The sequence below is a fragment of the Eschrichtius robustus genome, chromosome 2 (genome assembly GCF_028021215.1).
Source record: "Eschrichtius robustus isolate mEscRob2 chromosome 2, mEscRob2.pri, whole genome shotgun sequence".
Taxonomy (NCBI): domain Eukaryota; kingdom Metazoa; phylum Chordata; class Mammalia; order Artiodactyla; family Eschrichtiidae; genus Eschrichtius; species Eschrichtius robustus.
The window spans coordinates 144,068,852-144,096,000 of record NC_090825.1 but is presented as its reverse complement, the minus strand read 5'-3'; the positions used below and the strand labels follow the sequence as shown (position 1 = coordinate 144,096,000).

General features: G+C 38.0%; 1 protein-coding gene across 1 annotated transcript; it reads left to right on the top strand.

Moving 5' to 3' along the window:
- The first annotated feature begins 4,875 nt into the window (after positions 1-4,875).
- On the top strand, positions 4,876-26,361 carry PANK3 (pantothenate kinase 3). The gene is made up of 7 exons (XM_068536338.1): positions 4,876-5,206; positions 10,665-11,017; positions 13,197-13,450; positions 15,094-15,270; positions 16,293-16,416; positions 18,560-18,685; positions 20,153-26,361. The coding sequence occupies exons 1-7, from the start codon at positions 5,179-5,181 to the stop codon at positions 20,201-20,203; spliced, it is 1,113 nt and encodes a 370-aa protein (XP_068392439.1). The 5' UTR covers positions 4,876-5,178; the 3' UTR covers positions 20,204-26,361.
- Positions 26,362-27,149: the final 788 nt, after the last annotated feature.

Below are 27,149 nucleotides of genomic sequence, written 5' to 3'. Positions count from 1 at the left end.
GGGCAGATGGGATAAAGTCAGCCAAGAGGCAGGAAGGACCTTTAAGAGTATAAATGTGATATGCAGAGGCTGGTGCTCAGGCGAGAGCAGTGAGGTTAGACAGGAAGGAATAGATGCGAGGACAACAAGAGGACCGGGTGACTGGCTGGCTGTGGACGGCGAGGGGGCGAGAGGAGTCCAGGATGACTCCCAGCTTTCTGTGTTGGGCGAGTGGGTGGATGCTGGTACCACGAGCTGAGGCAGGGCCTTTACGAAAGTGAGTAGGCAAGAGAAGAGGGGGTGGGAGGACGACGAGCTCCTATCTGGACTTGCTGAGGTTAATGAGTCAGGAGGTGGGGATCAGCGGGCAGAGCAGAGCTCCAGAAAGAGGCTCTTCTCTGTTCCCATAGGGAAATACCTGACAGGACTCATTCCTGGGCAGGGCAGGAGTATGTGACACCCAAGCTGTGGATGCCTCTAAAATGCAAATCGTCAACTACTGAAACAAGCTGACTCCTATAACAAAACATGCGTTGTGTCCCGCATCTGAGGAGAGGATGGCCCTAGAGCAGGGGTCCCCAACCCCTGGGCCAAGGACCAGTACAGGTCCGAGGCCTGTTAGGAACTGGAGGTGAGCGGCGGCTGAGTGAGCAAAGCTTCATCTGCCGCCTGGACTGTCCCCCTCCCCGCCCCGACAGTGGAAAAACTGTCTTCCACGAAACCGGTCCCTGGTGCCAACAAGGTTGGGGACCACTGCCCTAGAGGATCAATAAGGCCAAGGCAGAACCCTTGATTTCCCATTTATTTATTCCCCATGCCCCCCTTCTTTGTAAGTGACACTACCATACACCCTAGAGCTCAAGCCCAAACCCTAAAACTTACCCTTCAAGCCTCCCTTTCCCTCCCCACATCCACTTCGTCTAACTCATCTTCAACCACCACTCTTATCTCAAACACCCCATCACTCGTGATCCCTCATCCTGCGTTGTTATCTTCATAAGCATTTATGCTATCTAAATATACTATCTAATTTATACTACTGAATATAATACTCTACGTCGGTCTACTTGCTTGCTATGTCCCCATTGGAATATAAGCTCCAAGAGGATGGGGGCTTTGTCCTGTTCTTCATCATATCCCTCATCCCTACAACAGTGCCCGGCACACTGTAGGAGCGCCATAAGCTTTTCTTAAATGAAGTTCTCCATCTGAGCACTTCTCTCTCTCTCTCTGCTGCCACCACACGGATTCAAGCCCTCGCACAGTTCCCGGAGGGCTCCCACCACACACTTGGCAACTGATTGCATGTGGGCCAGGAGGGAGGGGGAGGAGTCCGAGGTGACTAGTCTTTACAAGTCCTGGTACCTCTCCAATCCACCCATCTTTCACGAAGCAGCTGGAGTAGCCCTCTAAGATCAGAGATCATGTCACTCGCCTGCTTAAGATCTTCCAGGGGTCCTCAAGGCCCAGCATGCCCACCTCTGCAACTCCACCTCCGATCACTTTACTCCTTGCTCTCTACTCCCCATGCTCTGCTTCTGTCCCTCCACCCAAGTGACCTTCAGTACCAGCCACTCCTCTGTCCTCGCCAGCAATCTGCAGGGATCTCTGCTCATACACCACCTCCTCAGAGAAGCCTTCTCTGACCATCTAAACTGAAGTGCAGCCCTCCTCCTCTCCTGCAATCCCAGGTACCCTCCAGCACATCAACCTGATTACTCCCTTCACATCACTTATCACAGCCTATTCTCGTTTACTGATTTGTTGACTTGATTATTGTTTCTCCCTTTTTTACCTCTCTCTCCCCCGGCATGTATTCCAGCGTCCAGAACATAGTCAAGGCTCAATTATTATTTGTTGGACAGAACTGTGTTTCCGCTTTCATGATGGTGATGGTGATGATGATGATAATGATGATGTCGATGACGCTATACTAATGATGCTCCCCACGGTGAGAGGCTGGTTTGATTCCGTGGATTCAAGGACTGACTGGAGTATGTTCTCGACCATCTAATTAGAGACAGAACCCATTGTTACAAGCTTGGTCTGGGCTTTGAAGCTAGAATGTGTGTGTGTTTGTGTGTGTCTGTTTTCTTCACACCAGGAGACCTCATAGTCATCATTACGTACAAGCTACCACCTGTCTCCATGGAGACCCACTCAGTAAAAGCAAAATGAACATGTGTCAGGTCTCCTCTGTCACTCTGCAAGATGGGGAGGATTAACCGTGTTTGGTAGACAATAAATATTGAGACAGGAAGTGCTCAGATCAAGAACTTCTCTTGGACCCTTTAGATGTTCTTTGCAGCTCCTGCACTCACTCTGCCAGGAAGGATTCTGAGGACATGCTAGGGAAGAGAGAAAATGCAGTTAACCAGACCGTGCTGGAGGGAGGGATTAGGGCTGATAGCCAACAGGGGCTGCAGAAGAAAGATTCTGGCCAGAAACTGAAGCATGATGACCTGTCAGTTTCAGTAACACTGGGGAAAACTTGAACTCATCTCCTATTGCTCCTAAAAAAGAGACATATGTTAATGAACGTCAATTCAGAGATGGAAGAAATCTCAAACAATTGTTTCATTTTACAGATGTGTAACTTGAACCCAGAGCGGAGAAAGGAATTTCCCAGGGTCATACAGAAATTCCATGACTGATCTAAGGCTAGGATTCTCACTATTTGAAGGTCAGTGTTTTTCTCGCACATGACATCACAGGTGTAAGCCTAACACTGAAGCTAAATTAAACTAAGTTATCCATGTATGGCCACAGAAACTAGCAAAAGCCTGTGTCCAAAACTTACCCAAGGGAATTCCCTGGCATGGCGGTCCGGTGGTTAGGACGCCACGCTTTCACTGCTATGGGCCCAGGTTCGATCCCTGGTCAGGGAACTAAGATCCCATAAGCCGTGCCCCGCGGCCAAAAAAACAAAAACAAAAAACTTACCCAAATTCCTATGGCTCTCATTTCCAGCTCACTTTCCTCTTGGTTCATGGCCAGCCTATTACAAGGCACAGGTATCACTTCCCCTTTAACTTCCAAGCAGATGCTACCAAATGAGGCAGGAAACAACTGAAAGATATCTGTTGGTAGACAACAGGGTTGCACACGAGACTTAAGCAGCGGGTGAATCACATGAGATAGTGAACACTCTTTGAAGCCATGTCAATCAGAAGTCATGGCTCTCGCTCCAAAAAAATGTGGGAAAACAGGACCATTCAAGAATATCGAGTGTTCTGTGTGGGATGGAATGACTTGGGGAAAAAAAGAGGAAAAGAAGGTTAAGTCTGCCACTCAGGGTTCTAAGTTATGGGGTCACATATCTGGGAGCTCAGAAGAATGTTTCTATAAAACATATAAATAAAAATATATTTCTAAATAACAAACGTGGAAACTGAGATCAAAATAACAAAAGATAAGGAACCACAAAGCACCAGACCTCGGGTCCAATCCTAAATAATTACCTTGGACAAACAGTCTAGATACTTAATCTTTCTCCCTTATCTTTACAGTAAGGCTAACAATGGCGATAAAAACATAGTTATCACTTACTGATCACTATCTCTAGGACAGGCAACGAGGTAAGCACTTTATATGCCTTCTTTCAACTCAATCTTCATCTCAATCCCATGAGATGTAGGCATCATCATTCCCAATGAGAATCAGAGAGATGAAGTAATTTGCCCAAATTTATAACCAAATTGCAGAACCAAGATGTGAATTCAAGTTTAAGTTCTTAATCATTATATTTCAATCATTATATTTCAAGCTAGCACTTGTATTGTGCTAGCTCTTTGTTCATGCTCCCTAAATGATCATCGTTTGTGTCCCTTCCGGTTCTTATTCACAATCCTTGTCATATCCTCCACAAAGAAGGTGCAATAAGGCTCAATCCTCCATTGCCAACTCTCAAACCATCCATTGCCAAAGTCACTAAATCCCTGGTCAGCTAATTGGGGGAGGGGAGGCCAGGAGAAGAGCTCCCAGTGCCGTCCCTTCCCATTCCAGCTAGAGAACTCAGAATCTAGCAGGCACAGGAAAAGGAGTGAGAACTGTAGCACCTAATTTTCTTTTCTGGGGATCAATTCCCCCTTTGGAAGGAGGGAGCTGGGCCACAGGGCCCCTGAGGGGACCATGGAACCGCGGCAAAAGGCATGTGTTCCGCAAGTGACTTCTCAGTTACTGTCCCATCTTCAAAATGAGTGATAGATAATAATTGCACGCACTTCACAAAGTTACTTAATTAAATCAAATAATTCCCCAAAAGAGCTCAGCAGAGTGCCTGAGACATGGTAAGCATTCAATAAATGTTACCTATTATTGCTATTGCCATTACTATCATCATCATTCCAACTCCAGCATTCGCGGTGTGTCTTAAGCCAGGGGATACCTTCGTGAATGACTTTAATTTACAAATGCATTCACTGGTCTCTCTAAAGAGCGGCTCTAGAGCCCTGTATTTAGCGTTTTCCCTGGCACACTGATCAGGTTTTCTGCCTCCAAAGGAAGTCTGCGCCTTGCAGAACTGCCATGTTGGTAGCAGCAAAGACTTCTCTTCCTCTTCTCTCTCGGCGGCGGTGCGAGGCTTGAACTCTAGGGTTCGGGAGCCCGCCCACATCAGCCACCATTGGTAGCCCCGTCGCTGGCGTGATTAAGGCCCCTCCCCCTTCTCTCTGGGACCACTCTGAGGCCATCTCCGGAAGCGGAGGGGCCTCGGAGGAGGGCCCGCGATGCATCCTGGGTTTTGTAGTCCATCTGTAAGGCTGCAGCCTGAGAGCTGGGCTTCGCGACCCGCGGAACTACAATCCCCAGCAGCCGGGCGGAGAGCGGAGAAAGGGGGTACTCGCATCACGTGGGCGCTAGGCCTGGGCGGGCTGCTTCTCAGTGCGGCGGCGGCGGCGGCGGCGGCTCGGGGGACCGGGGCCTTTTGTTTGGAGCGGCGGCGGGGGGCCCCGGAGCGGCGAGGCCGGCGGCCTTCCCCTGCTCGCTCGGTCCCGGCCGCCCCTCGCGGGGGTGGGGGGGGCCGCCCCCTGGGCCGGGGCCTCGTCTCAGGCGCCCCCGCCCCGCCCTTGGCCCGCCCCGCCCGGCCCGAGGGGAGGAACCGGCCGGGCCTCCCAGCGCGGCCCAGCTACCCCCGGAGTCGCCGCCGCAACCCTCTGCGCGCCGTACCCGAGGCTGCCTCTCGCCCCTCAGGCCGACGCCATGAAGATCAAGGATGCCAAGAAACCCTGTAAGATGGGGGCTTGGGCTCGTCGGGTTGGGAGAGCAAGTTGGGCCACGTCGGGAAGCCCCTTGTGGTGGCCTGGTTCGAAGCCGGTCGCTCCCCGGCGGCACCCAGCATGGGATGGGGGCGGAGGGACCTTTGCAGCACCCGGTTCGAGGCTCCCTCCCCATCCCCCTACGCTCGGTTGACGAACGCTTGCCGCCCCCTAGCCTTTCCTCCTCCTTCCTCCTCGAGAGCTGGGAGGTGCAAGGGGGAATTTTTGTTCTGGGGTTTGGCAGGCAAGACCAGAGTTACCAGTGCGCGCTCCCAGCTTCCTCTGAAGTCAAGTTGAAAATGGGTGGTCACAGATGTCAAGTTGCGCGGGGACATTTACCAATCTTTTTTTTTTTTTTTTTAATTTTTTTTAAACTGATTTCTGAGCTTTCTGCTTGTGTCCTTGAAATCCCGGTGGGTTCCTGGGAGTTGTCTCTGTTGTTATAATTAGAGCTTTTAAACACACGGCATGTAACCTACCGGTGGGTAAGTGACGTGACTTGTTTAGAATAACAACTAGTTCATGTTTGTTTTTTAAAAAACAGATAAAAAGATCAAAGTCATCCGTATTCCCGCCACTCAGAGCTAACCACTATTAATATTTTGGTGACTACCCGTAGAGATTTTTCTACGACTATATATAGCCTATACTTAAAAAAAAAAAACAAAAACTTTCCATACTTAAAGAGAGTAGATCAACTTTTATTTGCTTCCTTTTATTTTTAGCCTTTTTAAAACCTTTTACTCCTGTGAATGGCTTATTTGATCACTCAGCCGTTGTGATTGTCATACTTGAAGTTCATTCTTCCAGAGCGACTAGGAATGCGGGATGCATGCTTCTGTCTTAGAATTGTATTGGTGTTTTGCCATTTTGCAGTGTTGTGTGATCTTCCCAACAGTTCTAGGAAATATCTTGCTATAGAACGGGAGCACTGATACTGGCTTTTCCCGCCCGTCCGGTCTTGAAAACCTCCACGGAGCGGCTACATACCAAAGCACTCCAAAAACTGTTAATTGTTATTTAAATGTGAGATAATTTGGTTCTGATTTTACTGCTGAGGAAAACTGAACTTACTGAGCCCCAGAGTAACTTTTCCAAGGCTGCACCAACCAACTCTGCTAACAGAGGTTCAGGGCCCTAAGTCACCTGACTCATAGTCCTGTATTCTTTCTTTTGCACCTGTAGGGTGTAGTCTAAATACTTAGAGAAGCACAAACCTTTATGATCTGGTAGTTTTATCTGCCAATTAAAACATTTTTTTAAACAATGATTTTTTTAAAAAAAAAAAACAACGATAGCTAAAGAGTTCTCGTTCAGGAGTCTATGAAATAGTGATGTGAAGTCTTAAAATGAGAGAGTAATATAGAAACACTACTATTTTACTTTACATTTGCTGAATTAAATGAATCTTGAACAGATGCAGTAATGTAGAACAGTTGGACATCTTCCCTCAACACACAGGTTTTCTCTGCTTGTGTTAGAATTTCCATTTAGTAAAATGAGTTTAACTATGACAAGCTCATATTCTGACCCTTATGGTATTATTTTATTTTTGCCATGACAGCGATTTGATTACTTAGATTTGGGCAAACTTATAATCAGGTGTGAATACCGTCTGTGGCAAAGGTGTTTCATACCTAGCAAAGATGATAATTTATAAAGTTTATAAAATAAACTTTAGGTTGAGAAATAAAAGAACACCTATTTTTTAGAAGTAATTTGTTTATTAATATATTGTGGTACATTGTGAGACCATTAATGTTAAAATAGAGTTATGCTGAAAAACCAGTCAATTAATATGATTTAGAAGTCTGAAATAACATTTCCAGTTTCCTATATGTAAAAGATGACTTTACTGTCTACTCAGCTCTTTACAGTAAAAATAAAGAACATCTTGTTCTTTTGTGTGTGGGGAAGAAAGCATTTCAACTATGAACTGTCATGGAAATATATATATATATATAACTGGAAAGTATTATTTCTGATGTTTCAAACCACTCAGATTAGCTAAAGACACACTTGTTTTGTTTTTGAGTTCTTGCGTAGGGTTTCTTTTTTTTATAATCATAAATTTAGTGAGCACTTTGTATGTAAGGCACTATCTTTACATGCATTGTGTCATTTAATCCTTAGAGCAGCACTAGTAACTAAAAACTGTATCTCATACTAGTTAAACAAGTGACTTTGGCTTCACACACTTTCTTACAGTTACTCACCCAAGTGTTAGAAAACATTGCTTTTTGATACATCACTAGTATATACCAGCCTATAAACCAAATGCCTGTATTTAACCAGAAAATAAGAAAAGGAATTGGTTTCATCCTCTAAATTGTATAACTAAAAGATGAGCATTTGAAATTACGTGTTAATTCAACTCCAGGGGAAGAATGAAGTCAAACGTTAATCTAATGAAAATTTTTTGCTAGAACCAAAACAGTGGCAATGTTTGCATTACCTTTATTTGTGTTTTTCACACTACTTAAATAATAGTAAAAATCTAAACAGTGTGTGTTCTTCTGTACCTCAACTGACATGATTTTTTAAGGTAAGGGTCAGCCTCTGTTCTGCTTACCTGTAGAGCATGTAACATGATTAACAAGGTAATAATAAAAGATTTTATTTATATACATATATATATTTTTTCATTTGGTGCAGTGTAGGTTTGGGTGCCTGCTTTGCTAACCCAGGCACTAAGGTATGTGAAGTTTTTGTCAAGACCAGAGAGAAGTATGTAGCATATGTGTGGCGTTTGCTTCTATGTAATTTGATGGGCCCCTTTGTAAATTGAGTCATTACTTAAGTGGATCACTTCCAGTGGATAGTAAGGTGCAGTTGGAGGTGATAGTTTCTAATATTCTCTTAGATGTAACTAATTTACCAAAGGGGGGAAAAGTCTTCTGAAGCTCTTCTGAGGAATTATAATACTGAAGGTGTGAGTATGGTTTATTTTCTTAGTCTGTTTTAAAGCAACATTTTTATTCGGAATGATTATTGGGAAGAGTGAAATGTCTTTTATTCGGGAACTTGAACCGTATCTGGAATTGACCACTGCACATGCTCATTTTAGAATTTTGTTCCTTAAAATAATCCACCAATGTTTCTGAACATTTTCAGCATTTGGTTTCTCTTTCTGCTCAAGAACAATTAAATCCTAGTTTCGCATAGGATCCCTTTGGGCTAAAATCTGCATGGGGCCAATAGCAATTAAATAGCTCCTTAAAGCTTCTCCGCTACCTCTTACCAACACTTAACAAGACACCAAACTTTTATAATGCAGTTTGTTAGAAATTAACAGTCTGCCCTTGTGGCTAAAAAGGTGATCAGGCATGTGGGTTTCTTCTTTTGCATACATAATCTACCTGGTAGGAAAGATAATTTCTTGGTAGCACTCTGCTTATGGTGATTCTGGATATTTTTGTTACTTATGGGGAACTAATGGCAGTTCTCTTAGGCTAAGGTGAGAAATAGAATAGGAGCTACTATTTTTTTGGAAGGCCACATAAACAGATCATGAGAGATTCTAGGAAATGCTCAAAGTCTGTAGAAGGTAATGTTTATTTGCCATCATCAAAGTACTTATTTATATTTATGGAAGGTATGTTTTGTTCTTTAAATGTATTTTGGTTCATTTTTTTCACCTTGACAGTGGAGAGTTTATTCTCGAAAGAATGAGAAATGTTTAGGCTGTATGCAAGAAGTAGGATGCTTATGCACTGGTGACCTACTTTTAACCTGTCCCTTGGCCAGAAGCAAGAAAGCTATAGATTTAGATATTTGCCGGATTTCTTTGGAAAGTGGTATTTTTCTTACCTCATGGAAATATTAGTGGGCCTCTGTACTTAATAACTTTGTACTTTTATCACAAATCAATAAAGTTTGAGTTTTGTGCCCCCTCCCCTTCTCATTTTAGTGACAGAATAACAAGCATAAGTATTTGCTTTAATGCACTGGAAATTAGATCACTTGCTAAATGAAAGGAGTGGATCATAATTAAGAATATGTGTCTTCTGTGTTCTTGTTGCCTCCCCCATACTTTTTGAATGGTGATTATTTCTCTGGCATAAGGAAATGAATTCCAGAACTCTGCCGAGTTGAAAGGATTTCTATGCAAAAGAAGGGACCTATAATGTTCTAGTTTGGATATTAAGGTTACTAAGACGTTCATGGTCTGCAATATAGCACCTCAAGTTACTCTTCCTTTAAGAGCAGATACCCCTAAGAGAACAGACATAGATGTATCTAACAGGCTAGATGTGAGATGAGTCTTGAATGGCCTCTCATTCATTTTAAAAGTGTGTTACTGGGAATTCCCTTGTAGCCCCCGCTTTCACTCCCAGGGCGCAGGGTGCTAGTTCAGGGAACTAAGATCCCGCAAGCCACGGGGTGTGGCCAAAAAAATATATATATCAATACAAGTGTTTTACTTATTTAAGATGGCCTCCATTGCTAGCTACCCAACAAAACTGAGACAATTTAGTTTCTTCAGCATCTTAGTTGTTTATACAAATCTATAGGTGACAAAAGCATTGTGCCTGTATAGAGAAATGTATAGAATCTTTTCTCGTTGAATCGTATGTTCCCAGTTTCTAATGGTACACACATATCAAATAAGTAAAATATGAATATATAAGAAACAAAGTAGAATTTTAGAGGGAACTAAATTTCCTTGACAACTTATACATAATAAACTGTTAAATACATGTTGTTAGGCACTTGATAATCTATGTATCTTAAGTATTAAATTATTTTTGTCTCTATCATAATGATTAAGATCCCAGAGAATAGAAACAGATCTTAAGGAAACTAGGATTTGAGAGGTTAATGGCTTTTCCAATGTCATATAGCCCAGTTAGTGAGAGAGCACCAAGTCCCAAACCCAGATGATACTACCTCCCCAAGTGTGCCTGTTTCCAAGTAGATTTACCTTCAACGTTATCAACAGCTGATTTTATTAACCAGATGCACTAAAGAAGCCCAGTAAGTTTAATGAGCAAAGAAAAAAAGTTCTTTTTAAGGAGGTACTTTTTCCCTTGGGTTACTTGAAGTGATGATAGGCCAATTTTATTACATTAAAATCTTAGAAACATTTTCAAGCCGTAGGTGATGACCTATTATTAAAACCAAATTTTTCCTAATCTCCTGGGGCACATGATAAATATGTAATAAATGAAAAGGAATGCCTACCAGACCAGGAATTAAAAGGCCCTGGTCCAGCCCCAGGCATGCTAAGTTACGGGTTTTTAGAAAATACACAGAATAACACTTTGAAGGGAAAAGGGTGAGTTTCACAGAGATCTGTCTTACCTCAAAAGTATTATCGACTGAATGCATGATTCAGGGTAAATGAAGCTTGTGGCTAATTAACTAGGTCCTAATTTGCATTTCTAAAATCAGGATATATATTTTTATTTATTTGTTTTTTATCCATAGCTTTCCCATGGTTTGGCATGGACATCGGGGGAACTCTGGTAAAGCTCTCATATTTTGAACCTATCGATATCACAGCAGAAGAAGAACAAGAAGAAGTTGAGAGCTTAAAAAGTATCCGGAAATATTTGACTTCTAATGTAGCCTATGGATCCACTGGTATTCGGGATGTACACCTTGAACTGAAAGATTTAACACTTTTTGGCCGGAGAGGGAACTTGCACTTTATCAGATTTCCAACCCAGGACCTGCCTACTTTTATCCAAATGGGAAGAGATAAAAACTTCTCAACATTACACACGGTGCTATGTGCTACAGGAGGTGGTGCTTACAAGTTTGAAAAAGATTTTCGCACAGTAGGTATTTAACTTACAGGCAAAAATCAATACCCATTCTCTTCAGTTTTTAAAGTATGAGGCTCCTTTTCTGTCTGGTATGTTTCTTAGACTAGTTCCCCCTGCTGATACAGGGGAAGTATGTATTCATGACTTGCTTTTGATTGGAGCATTTAAACACCTTTATACAATGAGTAAAAACTGGCCAGAGTTGGGCCTGTCATACATAATATGGGGTAAAACCTGCTAAGTTTAGGAACTGCTACAAAGCTACAGTAAAAGCAGACTTCAGTGAATTTGGAAGTGTGCAAAGCCAGATATAAATGGGGCTTGAAATATTTTCACTATTATTCTGTTGGCTTGTTTTTTTGAGTATTATCCAGTCATCTCTCCTAAGGCCACCATCTTCCCAAACCCCAACTGAAACCTGTATCTTTTGATTAACAGACACCTGAATGAAAGTCCCTATTAACCCTTTTTTCTTGGATTTTATAGCATCGACCCTACCATGTTTCTGTCTTGAAGGGGGTCATTTGGATGTGGCAGGCGGATTATGTAAGCGTCGATTTCTGTGCTAGTAGGGGTTTGCCAAGCGTCCAGTCCTTCCCATTAGAATAAAGATTTAAAAGGTTATACTTGGGTTTACTGAAATTTGTTTTTCTTGAAAATATGCATGTGGACCATTTAGTTTCTCAAATTCACATAAGAAAATCTAGAACATAAGTGATCACTTACATGGCTCCCAGAAGCGAATACCTTGTAATTTGGGGTAGTTTTTATTAAAAATTTTTATGATGAGTAATACTGATTTGTATTCAGTTTATTGAGTAATCTGACCATAAATTTGAAACCAGTTTTTTTGGATGCGTGATATTTAATGTTTGCCAAAAGCAGTGTCCTTGAAGCCAGCTCTCACCTGGCCATTGTTTGGAGATACTGGAATTCAAATTACGGAGTTCTAAGTTTTTTTTAAGAAGTATTGATATTTTCTAGTGATGAAGTTTTATAATATTTTTGTTGGTGCTCAATCATTTATTAAGCTAATATTTGAACATCTAGCTTGTGTTAGGTATTGTGCTAGGCACTGAGAAGTCAGCTAGGAATAAGACACAGACTTAGCTCTCAAAGAGTGCAGTATCCTAGACCACACATTTAAGTGAACTATAAGTTCAGTGCATTATAATTAAGAAGTACAATGCATTACAATTAATACTTTTGCTATGAAAAGAGATGCCATGGGAACACAAGGGGGAGTGATACCTAGTAAGTCCTTAGAGAATTGAAAAGCTTATCTAAGCTGAGATCTTTTATAGTAAATATTTTATAATATACTCTTTACTAACCTGAAATGAATTTAATAATTTCACATTAGTACCCAAACTATAATATAAAGATAGGAAATTAAGGTATTTATATATCAGTAGGTGGATTCTCTGGTATGATCACACAAGAGGGCATAATGAAGTAGTCAGATTTAGATGCTTGTATGTACATAGATTGAACTTAATTTCTAAAGCCACAAATGCTAGATTGATAAGGTATGTTTTATTGGAGAATCAAATACCATAAGTGGTATTGCTGTTGTGACATAACTTTCGAAGATGCTAAACAACACAAGGTAAAGTTCCAAACAGTAAAAAGTACAACACTTCCTCAGTTTATATGGTGGTTGCGTTCCTAGCAAATGTAGTATGTATTAAAACCACGTAAAGAATACCTTGTGTCTATACACATATAGATAAAATACTTTGTGTTTACATAGGCTCAGATAATTATAAACGAATTTTCCTACTGCTGCCTACAAAAATGTCTGTCATAATGTTCAAAGGTAATGCAGGAAAGGGTTAACTCTTTTTTTTTGCACAACTGCCCCACCCATTGCCGACGTCTGGCACCCCAAGACCCTGCCCAGTAAATGTTAGTTTGATTCTCCCCTCCTCCCCATCTTTGTGAAAACTAAAAAGTCCCCACAGATGTCCAAAACGCCTCTAGAAGTAATACCACCACCACTGAGAACCACAGGACTAAATGAAGTCCCTAAGAGATTTTGACACAAAAGAAGACAAGTGAAAACGTGTGGGTTGTACATGATTTTGAAGTTTTGTAAGGTACATGGAAATTATATGGTGTAGTCGAGTCAAGTATTTTGAAAGCTGTCCTTTGTTCACTTTATAAAACTCGCTTTGGTGTTTTTTTACAGATTGGAAACCTCCACCTGCACAAACTGGATGAACTTGACTGCCTTGTAAAGGGCTTGCTGTATATAGATTCTGTCAGTTTCAATGGACAAGCAGAGTGCTATTATTTTGCTAATGCCTCAGAACCTGAGAGATGCCAAAAGATGCCTTTCAACCTGGATGATCCCTATCCACTTCTGGTAGTGAACATTGGTTCTGGAGTCAGTATTTTAGCAGTCCATTCCAAAGACAACTATAAACGAGTAACTGGGACAAGGTAGTAACCTTTTTGTTCTTATGGCAGCGTTCATATTGTTTTTTTTTTTTTTTTTTTTAATGTCTGAAACATTTATATTAACATATTTACATACATATTTCCATACAAATACAAATATAAGATTTTTAGAAACTTCATGTAATGTTCATATTGTTTTATACACAGAAATTGTGAAATCTATATATTAACGCTAGCTTCATCAGAAAACTAATGTGTATTGTGCAACAGCTAAAAATGTAGATGTGTAAGTATAAGTTAAAGTGTTGCAGATAATACTTTTTTATAAGGCATGTGTGTAGACTCAAACTAAAATCATTAAATGTTTATATTGGCTAGCATCATTTGGCATCAAAATTTCCAAATGAAAAGAGTGAATTTTTATCTGGAATGATTCCAATAACATTTTTATTTTCCAAAGCATTTTTCTCATTTTTATGTAGATATATTTAAGCCTAAAGCTTGAAACATTCTTACTTGATTCACATTTAAGTGGAGTATTTGGCAACATTGTAATTAATTCATATAGGATGAATTTAACATGAACTTTTTTCTTTAATACCTGAAATATGAATGTGAAATGAGATTTTAAAATTTTCCTTATGATTCCAATATGTGCTTTTATCAACTTTTAAGGAAGCTGGAGATTCCTATTTATTTAATTGAGGAAGAAAGATTTTAGGATGCTTTAAATTAGATTGATTTGTGGAAAAAACTCTGGCCACGCTGTGCAGCATGTGGGATCTTAGTTCCCAAACCAGGGATCAAACCTATGCTCCCTGTGTTGGGAGCACAGACTCTTAACCATTGGACTGCCAGGGAAGTCCCGAAAAAAACTCATTTGAATTTTAATGTAGTACTCCTGTTTGAATAATACTTAATTTTAATTAGTATTTTATTTCTGTGGTGGCTGAAAGTCTACCTCCGTTGTAACTCTCTATGCCAAAGAACTACAGGGAAGTACTACCTACTTCAGTCAATTCAAAAAGACAGAAATTCAGTCTGTTAACTAAATTCCAACAGTGATTCAGGAATAGAACCTGTTAGGAATTTAGGTGAGACTAGGGAGCAGAGGTTTTGAATTTAGGGGCTAGAGTGGCATAATTTCATTTTGTGAGCATATCCAAAAGAATAATAGAACCAAGTTAATTTCTGTCTTTAACATGATGACCAGCCTGACATAAATGTCCTCACTGTATTCATATCGGAGTCATGTAAATGTTAATGTATCACATTGAGTTGATTTCAGCCTTGTCAGGCTAAGTAAATAGGCCTTTCACAAAATTATTTCCTGGAAACCATTTAGAATTACAATTTTTCCCCTTTTAATTTGTATGGTATTAACTTTTAGCACTCCTTTTTCATGCACACAAAAACATTTATTTTTAGCAATTACAAAGTGTAAGGTATCAGGTGAAGATATTAGAAGATATAAAAGGTCTTCTGTGTCATGTTGTTCACACGACAACATTTTTTTCCTTTGGTTTATTCTTTGATCTGACAAATTTGGTTTTGCTATGTGTTTTTCTTAGGTTTAGCAATATCTATCCATGTGTTTATTGAATAAATGAGTGCTCCATCCTTTTACTTTGGAGAAAGAATACAGCGTGTAAATGCAACTTACCAAGTTTCTTTATTTTCTTTAGCCTTGGAGGGGGTACCTTTCTTGGTTTATGTAGTTTATTGACTGGCTGTGAAAGTTTTGAAGAGGCTCTTGAAATGGCATCCAAAGGTGACAGCACCCAAGCTGACAAGCTGGTCCGTGATATTTACGGAGGAGATTATGAAAGATTTGGTCTGCCTGGTTGGGCTGTAGCATCTAGGTAAGTTTAACATTTACATTGTAATTAAAGTTGCTTATTTAGTTTTTAGAAAGCAGTGCATCAGGAAGTTGTAAGGGGCTTCCTCTTACCCAGTTTAGTTCTAAGTTTTGAACATTGATATCGTTTTAAAATTAAATATACATCAAAAGTCTCCCCTGAATGCACTATAGGAAACTGTTTTTTATTAGTTCTTGAGTATCCCTCCAGTGTTTCTCTATGCAAATACAAATAAATATCCTTATCCTCCCCTTACAGAAGGTAACTTTTAGAAGGTAACATTTATATACCATTATATAGTATACTATATACAGTCGGGTCTCCTTATCCATGGTTTCACATCTACAGAGTCAGCCATCCTCGGATCGAAAATATTTGGAAAAATAATAATTCCAGAAAGTTGCAAAAAGCAAAACTTGAATTTGCTGCACACAGGCAACTATTTACATAGTATTTACATTGTATTAAGTGTTATTAAGTGATCTGGAGATGATTTAAAGTATATACATAGGTTATATGCAAATACTACATCATTTTATACAAGGGACTTGAGCATCTAGAGATTTTGGTGTCCAAGGAAGGTCCTGGAACCAATCCCCCATGGGTAAGAGGGAGGACTGTATAGTCTACAACAGCAGTATATCCTAGTCTGTTTGCCTGCCCCCCTCCCTCTCTCTCTCTCTTTTTCCCCCCTTCCTTCCCTCATCCTTTCCCTCTTTCCCTCCCTACCCTCTGTCTTCTTCTTTTTCCTTCCATTCCTCCCTCTCTCCCTCCTTCCTTTCTCCCCCCACCCTTTTTTTTTTAATTAACAGCTTCATGGTATTTCATTGTATGAATATATCATAGTTTGATAGATGTTTGGGTGTTCCCAGTATTTTACTACGTACAGTTCATTGGGTCAGTAACCTTGTACATGTCTACCTTATTTTATACATGTGTAGATTTATCTGTAGGCTATATTCTCAAAATGTATGAAATGTTGTTTGTTATCAGCAGATTTGTTTTTGTTTTTCATTTCTCTGCAGTTTTGGGAATATGATTTATAAGGAGAAGCGAGAATCTGTTAGTAAAGAAGATCTAGCAAGAGCTACATTAGTTACTATCACCAATAACATTGGTTCTGTGGCACGAATGTGTGCTGTTAATGAGGTAAAAAAAAATTGTTTAATTATATGAAAAATGTGAGTTGGAGTTTTATGTACATGTAGCAGACTTCTTCGTATTCCTTAAGGAGGCCTCATAGGATCGAGATCTCTTAATCCATTAAATCCCAAGATTCATTAATATATATGTTACCTATCCAATTGTGAATACTACCTTTAAAGAAAGTAGCAGATAATTCAAATCGGAAATAGGACAAAGAGATAATTTACATTTCATATTTATCCAGAAACCTTTTCAGAAATATACAACCTAAATATCTTGAAGTTGTAAAACAAAAATTCTATCTAAACAATAAGACGCTTTGAGGTAACTTATTATTGAAAGTGGGTGGGGTTTTTTTTCCTGCTAGTGTTACATTTGATTAGTGAAGTACTTGGAAGTTTTCTTACTGCCCTCGGCTTCTTTACAGTGCTGCCTTGTTGCATATGGATCAAGCAGCATTGTACAGGGCTATGAAGGCACTGAGACCGTTCTTCACATGAAATTTGAATGATGTATATACTTACAAAAATCATGTACTGCTAGATTTACCTCATAATTGGGTTATTTTTATTTGAAGAAGACGGTATATACAATTTTGCCTTTGTGTAATAGAGGTATATGCCCATTTAATTTTTATAAATATCAAATACTTTATGTGTTGGGAATTTTACTTTTTAAAGGAATTCTTCATTTGTTCACTCATTCGTTTGTTCACTGAGTAAATATTTACAGAGTACCATGTGCCAGGTATTGTTCTGAGCACTTAAGATAAATTAGTGAAGAAAACAAAGATCCCTGACTTTGTGGAGCTTACAGCCATTCTAGTGATGCAGTAAACAAGTAAATTATTCCGTATTAAGTGATAAATGCTATTTTTAAAAAGGAGAAAATTAAACAAGATAAAGAGAATTGAGAGCAGACCAGGAGTGGCAGAGGACAAATTACTGAGTAACTGGGTAGTTAAAGGAAGGCTTTGTTGAAAATGTGACTCTTAGGCAAAGATTTGATGGAGGTGAGAGAATCATGGGTGCAGATATTTGGGGAAAGGGAGGCTCCAGCAGAGAGAAAACTGTGCAGAGACTCGAATTAATCCTCTGAATTACTCTAAATTCAAAATTAGAATACTGTCTTTTAAGTTTCTTAATAACAGTGTAGTAAGTTAGTTGAGGGAGCCACTAGCAGGCATTTTAACCTAGGTTTGGGCAATATTTAACTTTGAGGGGGCAGATAGTAATCTGGGATCTTTTTTGTTATCCCTGTAGGTCCAGATTTTCACTGGCCAATTGACTTAACAGTAATTAAGGCTATAGTTTACGCTATCCAAACTCAGTGTGCAAAAATGTATACGCAGAAGTACTTATATTATTGTGAGAGTAGAAATAGGTTTTTTGGAGATTCAAAACAAACATCAGTTCCTCCATCTGGAAGCCCTAGGGGTCGGGTGGGCATGCCAGTATCCCAGTCAGTTTTGCTCTCCAGTGCTATAGATAAAGTCCACGGTTTCTGTATCATTGCTGAGCATAAACTGCAACATGCTGACCAAGTTTACAGCTTGTTTTTAATCCTAAACACATTTAAAATACTTTTCCTTGGTTTGTCTCCTTTTATCTCATCAGTAACATTTCTCCAAATTACTTTCTTTGCTGAATGTATTACTTATTGGCCATTTTCAAAAACAAGTCTATCTATGATCATTTAACTAGGGTCTTTCCAGAACTTTTCTTTTTAAATTAGACGTTATTTTTTAGGGCAGTTGTAGGTTCACAGCAAAACTGAGTGGAAGGTACAGAGTTCACTGACCCCCCCCCGACGCACAGCCTCCCCTACTGTCCGTATCCAGCACCAGTTTGGTACATTTGTTAAAATCGATGAGCCTACATTGACACATCATCACTCAGAGTCCATAGTTTACATTTGGGGTCACTCTTAGTGTACATTTTATGGGTTTTGACAAGTGTAGTGGCATGTCCTAAACTAATTTTTAAATATTCAGGATAATGAAGGCATATACCAGGAATGTAGTAGGCACTAAAAAAAGGTACCAGTTGTTTATATTTGTAAGTAGAGATCTCATAAACTGTATTGTATTGTAAAATCTACTTGATAATTCGTTTTTCAAGTCATTTTCTTTGTTCTTTTCTTTTAGAAGATAAACAGAGTTGTCTTTGTTGGAAACTTTTTACGTGTCAATACTCTCTCCATGAAACTTTTGGCATATGCACTGGATTACTGGTCAAAAGGTCAACTGAAAGCATTGTTTCTAGAGCATGAGGTATGATATGAAAATAAAGTTTTGTGAATATTAATAGCATGCTTTGAAATGCAGGTTTCATATATTGTTCCTTGCCCGGTACTTTATAAGTGAAGTATAAAACTGCAATTTACGTAAATAGTATGTTGATTCCCTCACTTCAGTTTGAGTTAGGGGGTGGGCGTTTTTGTAACCTGGCAGACATCCCATTAAGATGAGAATCTCACAGTTCTTCTGAAAAAGAGAGAGCAGTATCAGGTCTGTGAGCTCATTAAATACTGGGGCTGCTTGTGTACTTAGTGGGTTTGTTTTGTTAAATTGTTTTCTTTTGTTCCTTTGTTTGTTTGTTTTGGTTTTTATTGTTGTTTTTTTGGCCTCGCCTCACGTGGGATATTAGTAGTAGCTCCCCAACCAGGGGTCGAACCCGGGCCCTTGGCAGTGAGAGCGCAGAGTCCTAACCACTGGACCGCCAGGGAATTCCCTCTTTCTTTTTTTTTCCTCCCCTGAGAGAATAAATGGTAAATATGAACAATAAATATATATATAATTTAGCAATGAAAATCTCCTTAATCCTCCCACCACAGCCTCACCCCCACATCCAGTGGTAACCACTGTTAACATTTCGGAGTTTATTCTTCAAGATTTTCTTTTCCTATTCGATCACAATATCCAATTAAATTCTGATTGGAGCAAGTATCAGTTCACAAAATGTTTTGAATTAAGTAAACTTACCTTGAATTATTTTGTTTGTGGTCAAGTGAATATTTTATTAAGCATTTTAATAATACAGATTCTGAGTATTTGTTCTGCTCTTACGAGCTTCCATGTGTCATTGTCACTGCTCTCGCTATAGAGGTCAGAACGTGTACTCTTGTGCAGCTCCACCTGGCGTGTCCTCTGCTGTGGGAATGGCAGGCAGAGCCAAAGGAATTTTCTTCAGGAAAGGGGAGGGGAGCCAGAATTGCAGCAATAGTCCTAGAAGCTTTAGTGTCTGACAGCCACTCTTTATAAAAAAATATGTATTTCAAAGGTATATATATTATAATTAACTAGAAAATGCTTAGCTTCAATTATAATACAAAAACATACATATACATACATATGTATTGGGTTGGCCAGAAAGTTTGTTCAGGTTTTTCTGCAACATCTTAAGGAAAAACCTGAACAAACTTATTGGTCAACCCAATATTTGTAATGTATGAAGAATATATACTACCAGAAAACTTATTTGATTGTTTCAAGTAGACTGTTGATTGAAATATTGAGCAATTAAACATGGAATTCAATTACTAAAAAAAAAAAGTTGTATATATTGAGAATACAGTTTAAAAAAATATTTTTTTACAATAACTGATGACACAAATTGGTACCTTTCTGAATCGATGTTCTCAAATAGATTATACACAAGTATGTGTTCTTAATAGTGGTTAATATTACGTGTTCATTTAGAAGCTGCACTACATTAATAATTGCTTTTAAATTATGCAGGGATATTTTGGAGCAGTTGGTGCACTTCTTGGGCTGCCAAATTTCAGCTAAAGCATCGGGTTTCTCTCTGTTAATAAATGTCATTCAAGAGGAACTGAAAACCAGAGGTGTTATTACTACATTATTTGTCACTGGGAACCAAAGGATGAAAGAGTAGCACTATTCCTGTTGATTTTTAAGTGTCAGAATGGTAAGCTGCTATGTGTTGCCATATTAAAAAGAGAGCTCCAGTAATGTGAAGTATTTCTAAGCGAAATGCTTTCCCTTCTGTATATAGCCAGTGTTAAATCCTTAAATGCAATACAGTCTCTGATTAATGAGCTTCCTCTGAAAGATTTTCTATTTATTTTATTTTATGTAGCCAACATTGCAGTACTGTATGTTCAAACGTGAATCTTAAAGTCTCAGAAATGTTTATCTCTTGAAAAGAATTGATTCTGAATATTTGTTACAAGTCTGTTCTTTGTGTGTTTTGGTTACTAGTAAGTGGACAGTAACATACCCTGTATCGAAACTTACTGAAACGGCAATCAGAGATGATCATTTTTATATGATTTTAGAAATGTTAAAAAGCAATATTAATTATTCATTACTGTTGTTTTCCAAACATATCTTCTCCCAAAAAGCATGTTTATGTGCTCTTTCCTCAGAAGTATATAACCTTTTTCAAATACCATAATTTAATTGAAATACTGTTGTTAAACATTAGCCTGAATTTTAAAATGAATCCTAGAAAATGCACATAATTGGTGATACTGCATTTTTTTGTATTTTGAGTTTATCAGATAGTACATTTAAAAAAAATTTTTTTTTTAATTGGAGGCTTAATTACTTATTTGAAAGTCCGTTCAGTGAGGTCCCAGGACTATTTGAATGGAGTATGGCTTATGTGTATTGGTAGGGTTCTGTGCTCTTCTCTCTATACCACATTTATCTTAGGCCCAAAGTTAGCCATTTCTGTTTAATTAGGTCTGAACCATCAAAGCTAAAGACTGTCTTCTACTGTGAACAGCAACAAAATCATTTATTCTAAACGCATGTTATGGAAATTTAAAAGACAAGTTGTTTTGAAACTGGGAATCTGAGGCAGTATTGCAGAATTATAAAAGGATCAATGTTTCGTACATTCTGGTAATAAAAGCATTATAGTTCCAAAATTTGTAAATCCTTTTGCCTTGGAATTTATCCTATATTTTGAAGTCATTTTTTATAATGTTATAAATTTTTTCAGACTTTTACTTCGGCAGTAACATTTTGGAGGTCCAATAGTTCAGCAAAGTTTTTTGAGACTGTTACTTATGGTTTAGGAAGTTGAAAGACTTGGGGAAAATTGGGAAAAACTGTTCACCTCCTTAAATTAGAGTAAATCTGGATGTACTTTGAAGAGCTTAAAACTTTTATATTACAGGAAGAAAGAGGTATTATGCTGTCTTTTTACACGACAGTTTTGCTCCGTAGAGAAAAATTTTCAATTGACTCTCAAGAGGTGGTGCTTGATAAAGATATTTCTCCCTGTAGTTTTCAAATTTTGTGCTCAAATACTTAAAATTCAGTTTTCTTTCTCTATAGACATGAACATACGAATAATAGTAATGTTCAGAGGGAAAAGCATGTGAAGGTAATTTTGAGAATGTAGAATATTTAGAACTTTGAATTCATGTCAGTCAGTGGTCATTTTGAAAACCTACAATGTTTAAACTTTTTCTTACTAAATGTTTCCATTTTCGTGACTAGATGTTTCAGCCAAAAGCTATCTTTTTATTTTAGAATTTTATGATTGGGCATCTGTACAAGAAGCTTTTGCTTTTAAATGATAACTTCAAGTTTTATACCTGTGGCAAACTGTACATTAGCAGTTATAGGTTTGGGGCTGTCGTCAAGAAGGAAATGGAATGGTAAAAGTATATACAAGTTAAAAAAAAAAGCATATACAAGTTACTTTGATCAATACTTTGGTTAATTTGGGACTATGATTCATACTTTTTGTCTTTTGAAACTGAAGTTACCTGCTAAAATGCATATAAAGTGAGCAACTATCTCACCACTGTGAGAAGACAGACCTCTTGGCTTTTCTCTTGTACAATCTAGAATTACTGGAGTAATTCTAATAAGTATTTCTAATAAGAACACAGAATTGTGATGAAGGCTGCCAAGATTCTAGTTTTTTATTATGATCCCAGGAAAATGCTTGTATAAGCATAGAGTGGTAAATAGGTTTGGTTCTAATCCCAATCAACTTAATGCCTCAAAGCTCTTATGTTCTTGAACAGTGCTGTCTAATAGAAATAAGTGTGAGCAACATGTAATTTTGCGTTTTCTAGCAGACATATTTTAAAAAGTAAAAAGAAACAGGTGAAATTCATTTAAATTATATATTTCTATTTAACCCAGTATATCTGTGTCATCAATTCAACATGTAATCATCATAAAAAGTTATTTAGGGGTTTTTTTGGGTTGGGGGATTGTAGCTACTTAGTCTTCAAAATCAGTATGTATTTTACACTTACAGCACAACTCAGTTTAGACTAACCACATTTCAGGTTCTCAGTAGCCACGTTTGGGTAGTGGTTACTGTATTAGTGTAGTTTCTAGAACTAGCTCTTAAAAATGAACACTATCATGTATTCATTAAAACTTAAATTTGAATCTGGACTTTTTAAAGAACGTTAGAGAGGGAACACGTGAGAACCTTATTTTTTAAATACGTAAAGAGGGATAAGAAATACCTCATTTGGCCTAGTTTATTTTATTCAGACAAGCTGTATGTCTGACCATTCCAAAAAACATCTTACATTGCATCCTGCCGTCTCATTACAGTAGGTATCGTTTCTCTAATGATACTAATAATAAAGTTGCCCAAGACACATCCTGAGCATCCTCATCCGTCTTCAAAATATGTATTTCCTTCACTGCAGTAAATTGGATGATTCCAAAGACTTAACCCCACACACACACGTTATCTAATTGAACTTTGAGAAGCCAATTCTAAAGGACTAAAAAGAAACCCTTTTAATTCTTCATTGAGTTCTGTACACACAAGGAGAATCTTGTTTATAACTTGTGGATTTAATTTTCATTTTTAAAAATAACATTTTCAAATGCAAGGATCACTATCAGTTTGCTTGGGCGCTTGGTAAAGAACACAAGGTCTAGAACTTTCCACCACCGCTACCACCATCCGTACCCCCAGAAGACTGCCTTTTAACCAGAGAGACTTTGAGAACTAATGGCCTTCAGTTCTACACCCCGACTTCTCCAAAGACAAAGTACTAGTAGACTTCCTTGCCTATTGACAAGGGCGTTCCTTGGTCAGCTACTCTAGTTTAAATAGGTGGACTCTCAGTTTAGGTAAAGTTAGCGCTATTGCCAGTAATATATGTGGCGTCTTGACAGTCCTTCTAGAGGTTCAGATTGTTTGCCAAATATTAGACTGTGAAGATTCCTGAGTTTTTTACCTTTGCGTGCAAATGTGATTGTTGTATTCTCAGTACCAGTTCCTGAAAGTCCATTTCTGTAAGAAAAATGAGGCAGCTCAAAGGGAAAAGGTTTTCCTCTATGTCCAGCGGTACTCTTGCCTTCTAAGAGCAGTCGTCCATCTTGCCTTGAATCAAGGCATCTTGCCTTGATTTCTAAGGTCGCATTTTTGGGTGGAAAGCTTAGCAAGGCAGTAGTTTCCAAATGTCCTTTATAACCACTCTGCTTGTTATATGCAAAATGTTTCATATTTTGTTTTTTCTCTATTGAGCACTTTATGCTTTTTAGTCTGTTGCATTTGAGAATGTAGTTTAGAAACTTTTTCTCTGCTAAAGCCATGTAAAAACTGATAATCACCAGAAAAATGAGTATGTGTTATTTTGCATTTAACTTACTGTTTTGTGGTATGTATAAACAAAATATTAGAAACATACTGCATTTTTGTAATAATACTCTTTGACCTTATTTAACATGATGATTTGCCATGAAACGTCAATGATGTCCTATTTTCCCAATAAGTTTGTTTATTTTAGGGTGTTTTATTCTAATAGAGAAGGAATTCAGCCAACTTTGTTTCTGTCATCAGATAATCTCAGAAAGTAATGTGCTTTATCGATATTACTGCCTGTTTTCAATATTTGAGACAGTAGCTTTATATTTCTACTGAGCCTAGTAACTGATTAGCAAAGACCCCAAAAAGTGAGTAATTATTTTTCTTCCTTTGAGGTATTTTAATAGCCTATTGAAAATAAGGGTTCCATGAAAAGCAGGCCGTCCCAAAAGACAGTTAGTTGCTCCATTCACGGCACCATTTGAAGTGACGAAAACAATTTGTTCAGATATGTGGCATCATGTTTTAGAGTTCATTTTATTTGTGTTGATGTATGTTGAGAGGTACTAGCTTTTGGATTCTCACCATAGAATGGTATTAGTTATTCTCTCATGTTTTGTTATTGCCTGTAATGGCATACCTTAAAGTAATATCAAGGGCGTGTGTTTGTGTGTGTGTGTGTGTGTGTGTGTGTATGTGCTTTAATCTGTAGAGCTATCTGGAATTTTTATTGTGCTCTAACTTCAAAATTATATGGGCATTATTATAACTTTTCCGTTGTACAAAAAGAAACATACCACTAAATTTATGGATGTTTGAATGTTAGATATATTTGGGATTTTTTTTAATAGCCCTTTTCTTTAAGCTGTTTCTTATTTCTGATCATTGTGAGTGGGGATAGATGTGGGATAAACCCCTCCTAGAATTATTGCCTTTGTCAAACACAATTCATAGTGGGATTTATAAAACGCAATTTTAATTATCTCTAAGTGAGTTGAAATGTCATGGATTGTAGTCATCTACATCAAGTATGATAAAGACCTAAAATACCTTTATCCTTAGGATTGCCTGAGAATAATCAGATTGTACATGTGTCTGATATTTCCAGCTTAATAAATGTAGCAGTGAGTTGATGTTGGGACTTCAGGTACTACAGCTGGTACTGAATAATGTGTTTGAGAGGAAATCAATTTTTTTTTTCCTTAAGAAAAAAACCCAAATCTTTACATTCTGGCTCTTTGTGTAGTCAAAAGGCTATTTCTCTTTTTAGATTTTCAGTCTTTTTGCTGTAGCGACCAGTAGTTTTGTGTTTAAAAGAACTAATGAGGAATGTATTTTTCAAAGGAGTGAGTAAAGTTAAAATTCAAGGTTTTGAATTGTATAAATGTGCAACTAAATTTCACATCTAAGATAGTGCTGATTTTTTTTCTATTTCTCAACATCTTTCATACATCGCAGTACCTACAGTTCCAGTAGCTTTCAAAGAAAACATTTCAGTTTTGTATAATTTGTAAAATATACATAAATAATGCAGATAGTTTGAGATTATTTTAGCTTTATGTTGTGTCTCTGAATCATACGGATCTCATACCTGGCACAGTTGATAGTTGTCACCAGTATTAAGCCATTTTGAAATCTGCCACTTTTTTTCTGAGGTGCCCTTTTTAGTTTACATTTAGAAACAAAAGATAACTTTATAGACCTAACATTAATATTCTGGTCTCCTTGTCCTAAATACAATTAATGGAACATGGATGTAAGTCAGGTTAAGATGGTTTTATCATTTTTTTAATACATTGTGTGCTTTGACTTTTTATTTGAACTACAGTGAAACTCTGGCTTTTTAACTGAAATTGAGTGGCATTTGTCTTAATTCTGCCCAGTTACAGATCAAATCATACCTAGAAGATGTTTGTGTTAATTTTACTTATACAAGCCATTTCCGTTTAAGTTGCCTTATTCTATCTATTGCATTGTTCTTGCCAAGTCTGAGCTCTGTCATGTTGGAATTATTCTAACACTGAATCTGTGATGTAAAAATGTATGATGTGCTACAAATTTTATTCATAATAAACTAAGTTATAGCCTATTATAACCTATAAAACATTTCTTGTAAATTGTCTAATTTATTTTTTCATTTATGTACAGTTTCTTATGTAAATTTTTAAGATACTTGTTGTGGTCTGTTCTATAAACATTCCTGTTCTCTTTTCCTTAAGGCTTATTTGCATGAAAGAAACTTGGGTTTTGCTTGTTTGTATTATATGGCCACTAAGCCAACTTCAGTACTCTCTACTTTCTTTTCTGTAGTTTAACTTTTTCTAGTTTTGTTCATATTCTAAATAAATGTTAAAATCATGCTTTTTATTTCCTACCTTGCAAATAAATTCTAAGTTGTTTACTATGTTATCTTTTTATTGTTTATATTGTATTCCCACATTTCCACTTCAAATAAATATAAGGTTTTAATTGAATCAACTCTAGTAGAATGTAAACTGAGAGAAAGGACTTCGTAAAGTCTTGCTCACCTCTGTATTCCCAGTACTTGGCACAGAGAAGGCATTCAGTAAAAGGTACTTACTGAGTGAATTAATTGTAGAGGAAGTGTCCTTATCTATCTAGTCTCCCTTTGTAAGATGTAATTGAAGTTTTTCCCCACTTTCCTCTCCCCAGCCTTAGAAAGCACAAATGTTAGTTTATCAGAGATGCAGTGCAGACCTTCCTGAAATTTAAGCCTTACATTTATTAACATGTGAAAAGCTTTGCTTTTCCTTGAACCGAGGCCATGGTGTCCTATGCCAGAAATGGATGTTGACAGCAGAGTGGCCCTTAGATGCGCTCCCAGCAGAGATGCCGGAACATGTGCAGTACTTTCTTACCACAGTTTGTTAAGGGTTATGTCACACACGCTTTTCTCTAAACCAAAACTTCGTTTCTTTGCTTTTAATAGACAATGTCTGTTAGCGTTGTTCTTGTAAAAGCTTCGATGGTGTTCTGTAATATGTGAGGAATTCAGTTGGAAAATTGACTTCTGAGTTTTCAAACTGATTGCCTAGACTCCAGGCATATAGGAATGGTTGAAAACATGAAAACCAGGTAACTTGTGAAGGTACATATCCTTTGTTTAAAAAAAAAAATTTCAGTAGGATGAAAAAAGTGTGAGACAGTGACTAAGGGAAAAATTATGAGTTT

Coding starts and splice junctions, on each gene's coding strand:
- PANK3 (XM_068536338.1), top strand. CDS start 5,179: ATGAAGATCAAGGATGCCAAGAAACCCT. Junction 13,451..15,093: donor AAACGAGTAACTGGGACAAG/GTAGTAACCTTT, acceptor TATTTTCTTTAG/CCTTGGAGGGGGTACCTTTC. Junction 16,417..18,559: donor GAATGTGTGCTGTTAATGAG/GTAAAAAAAAAT, acceptor CTTTTCTTTTAG/AAGATAAACAGAGTTGTCTT.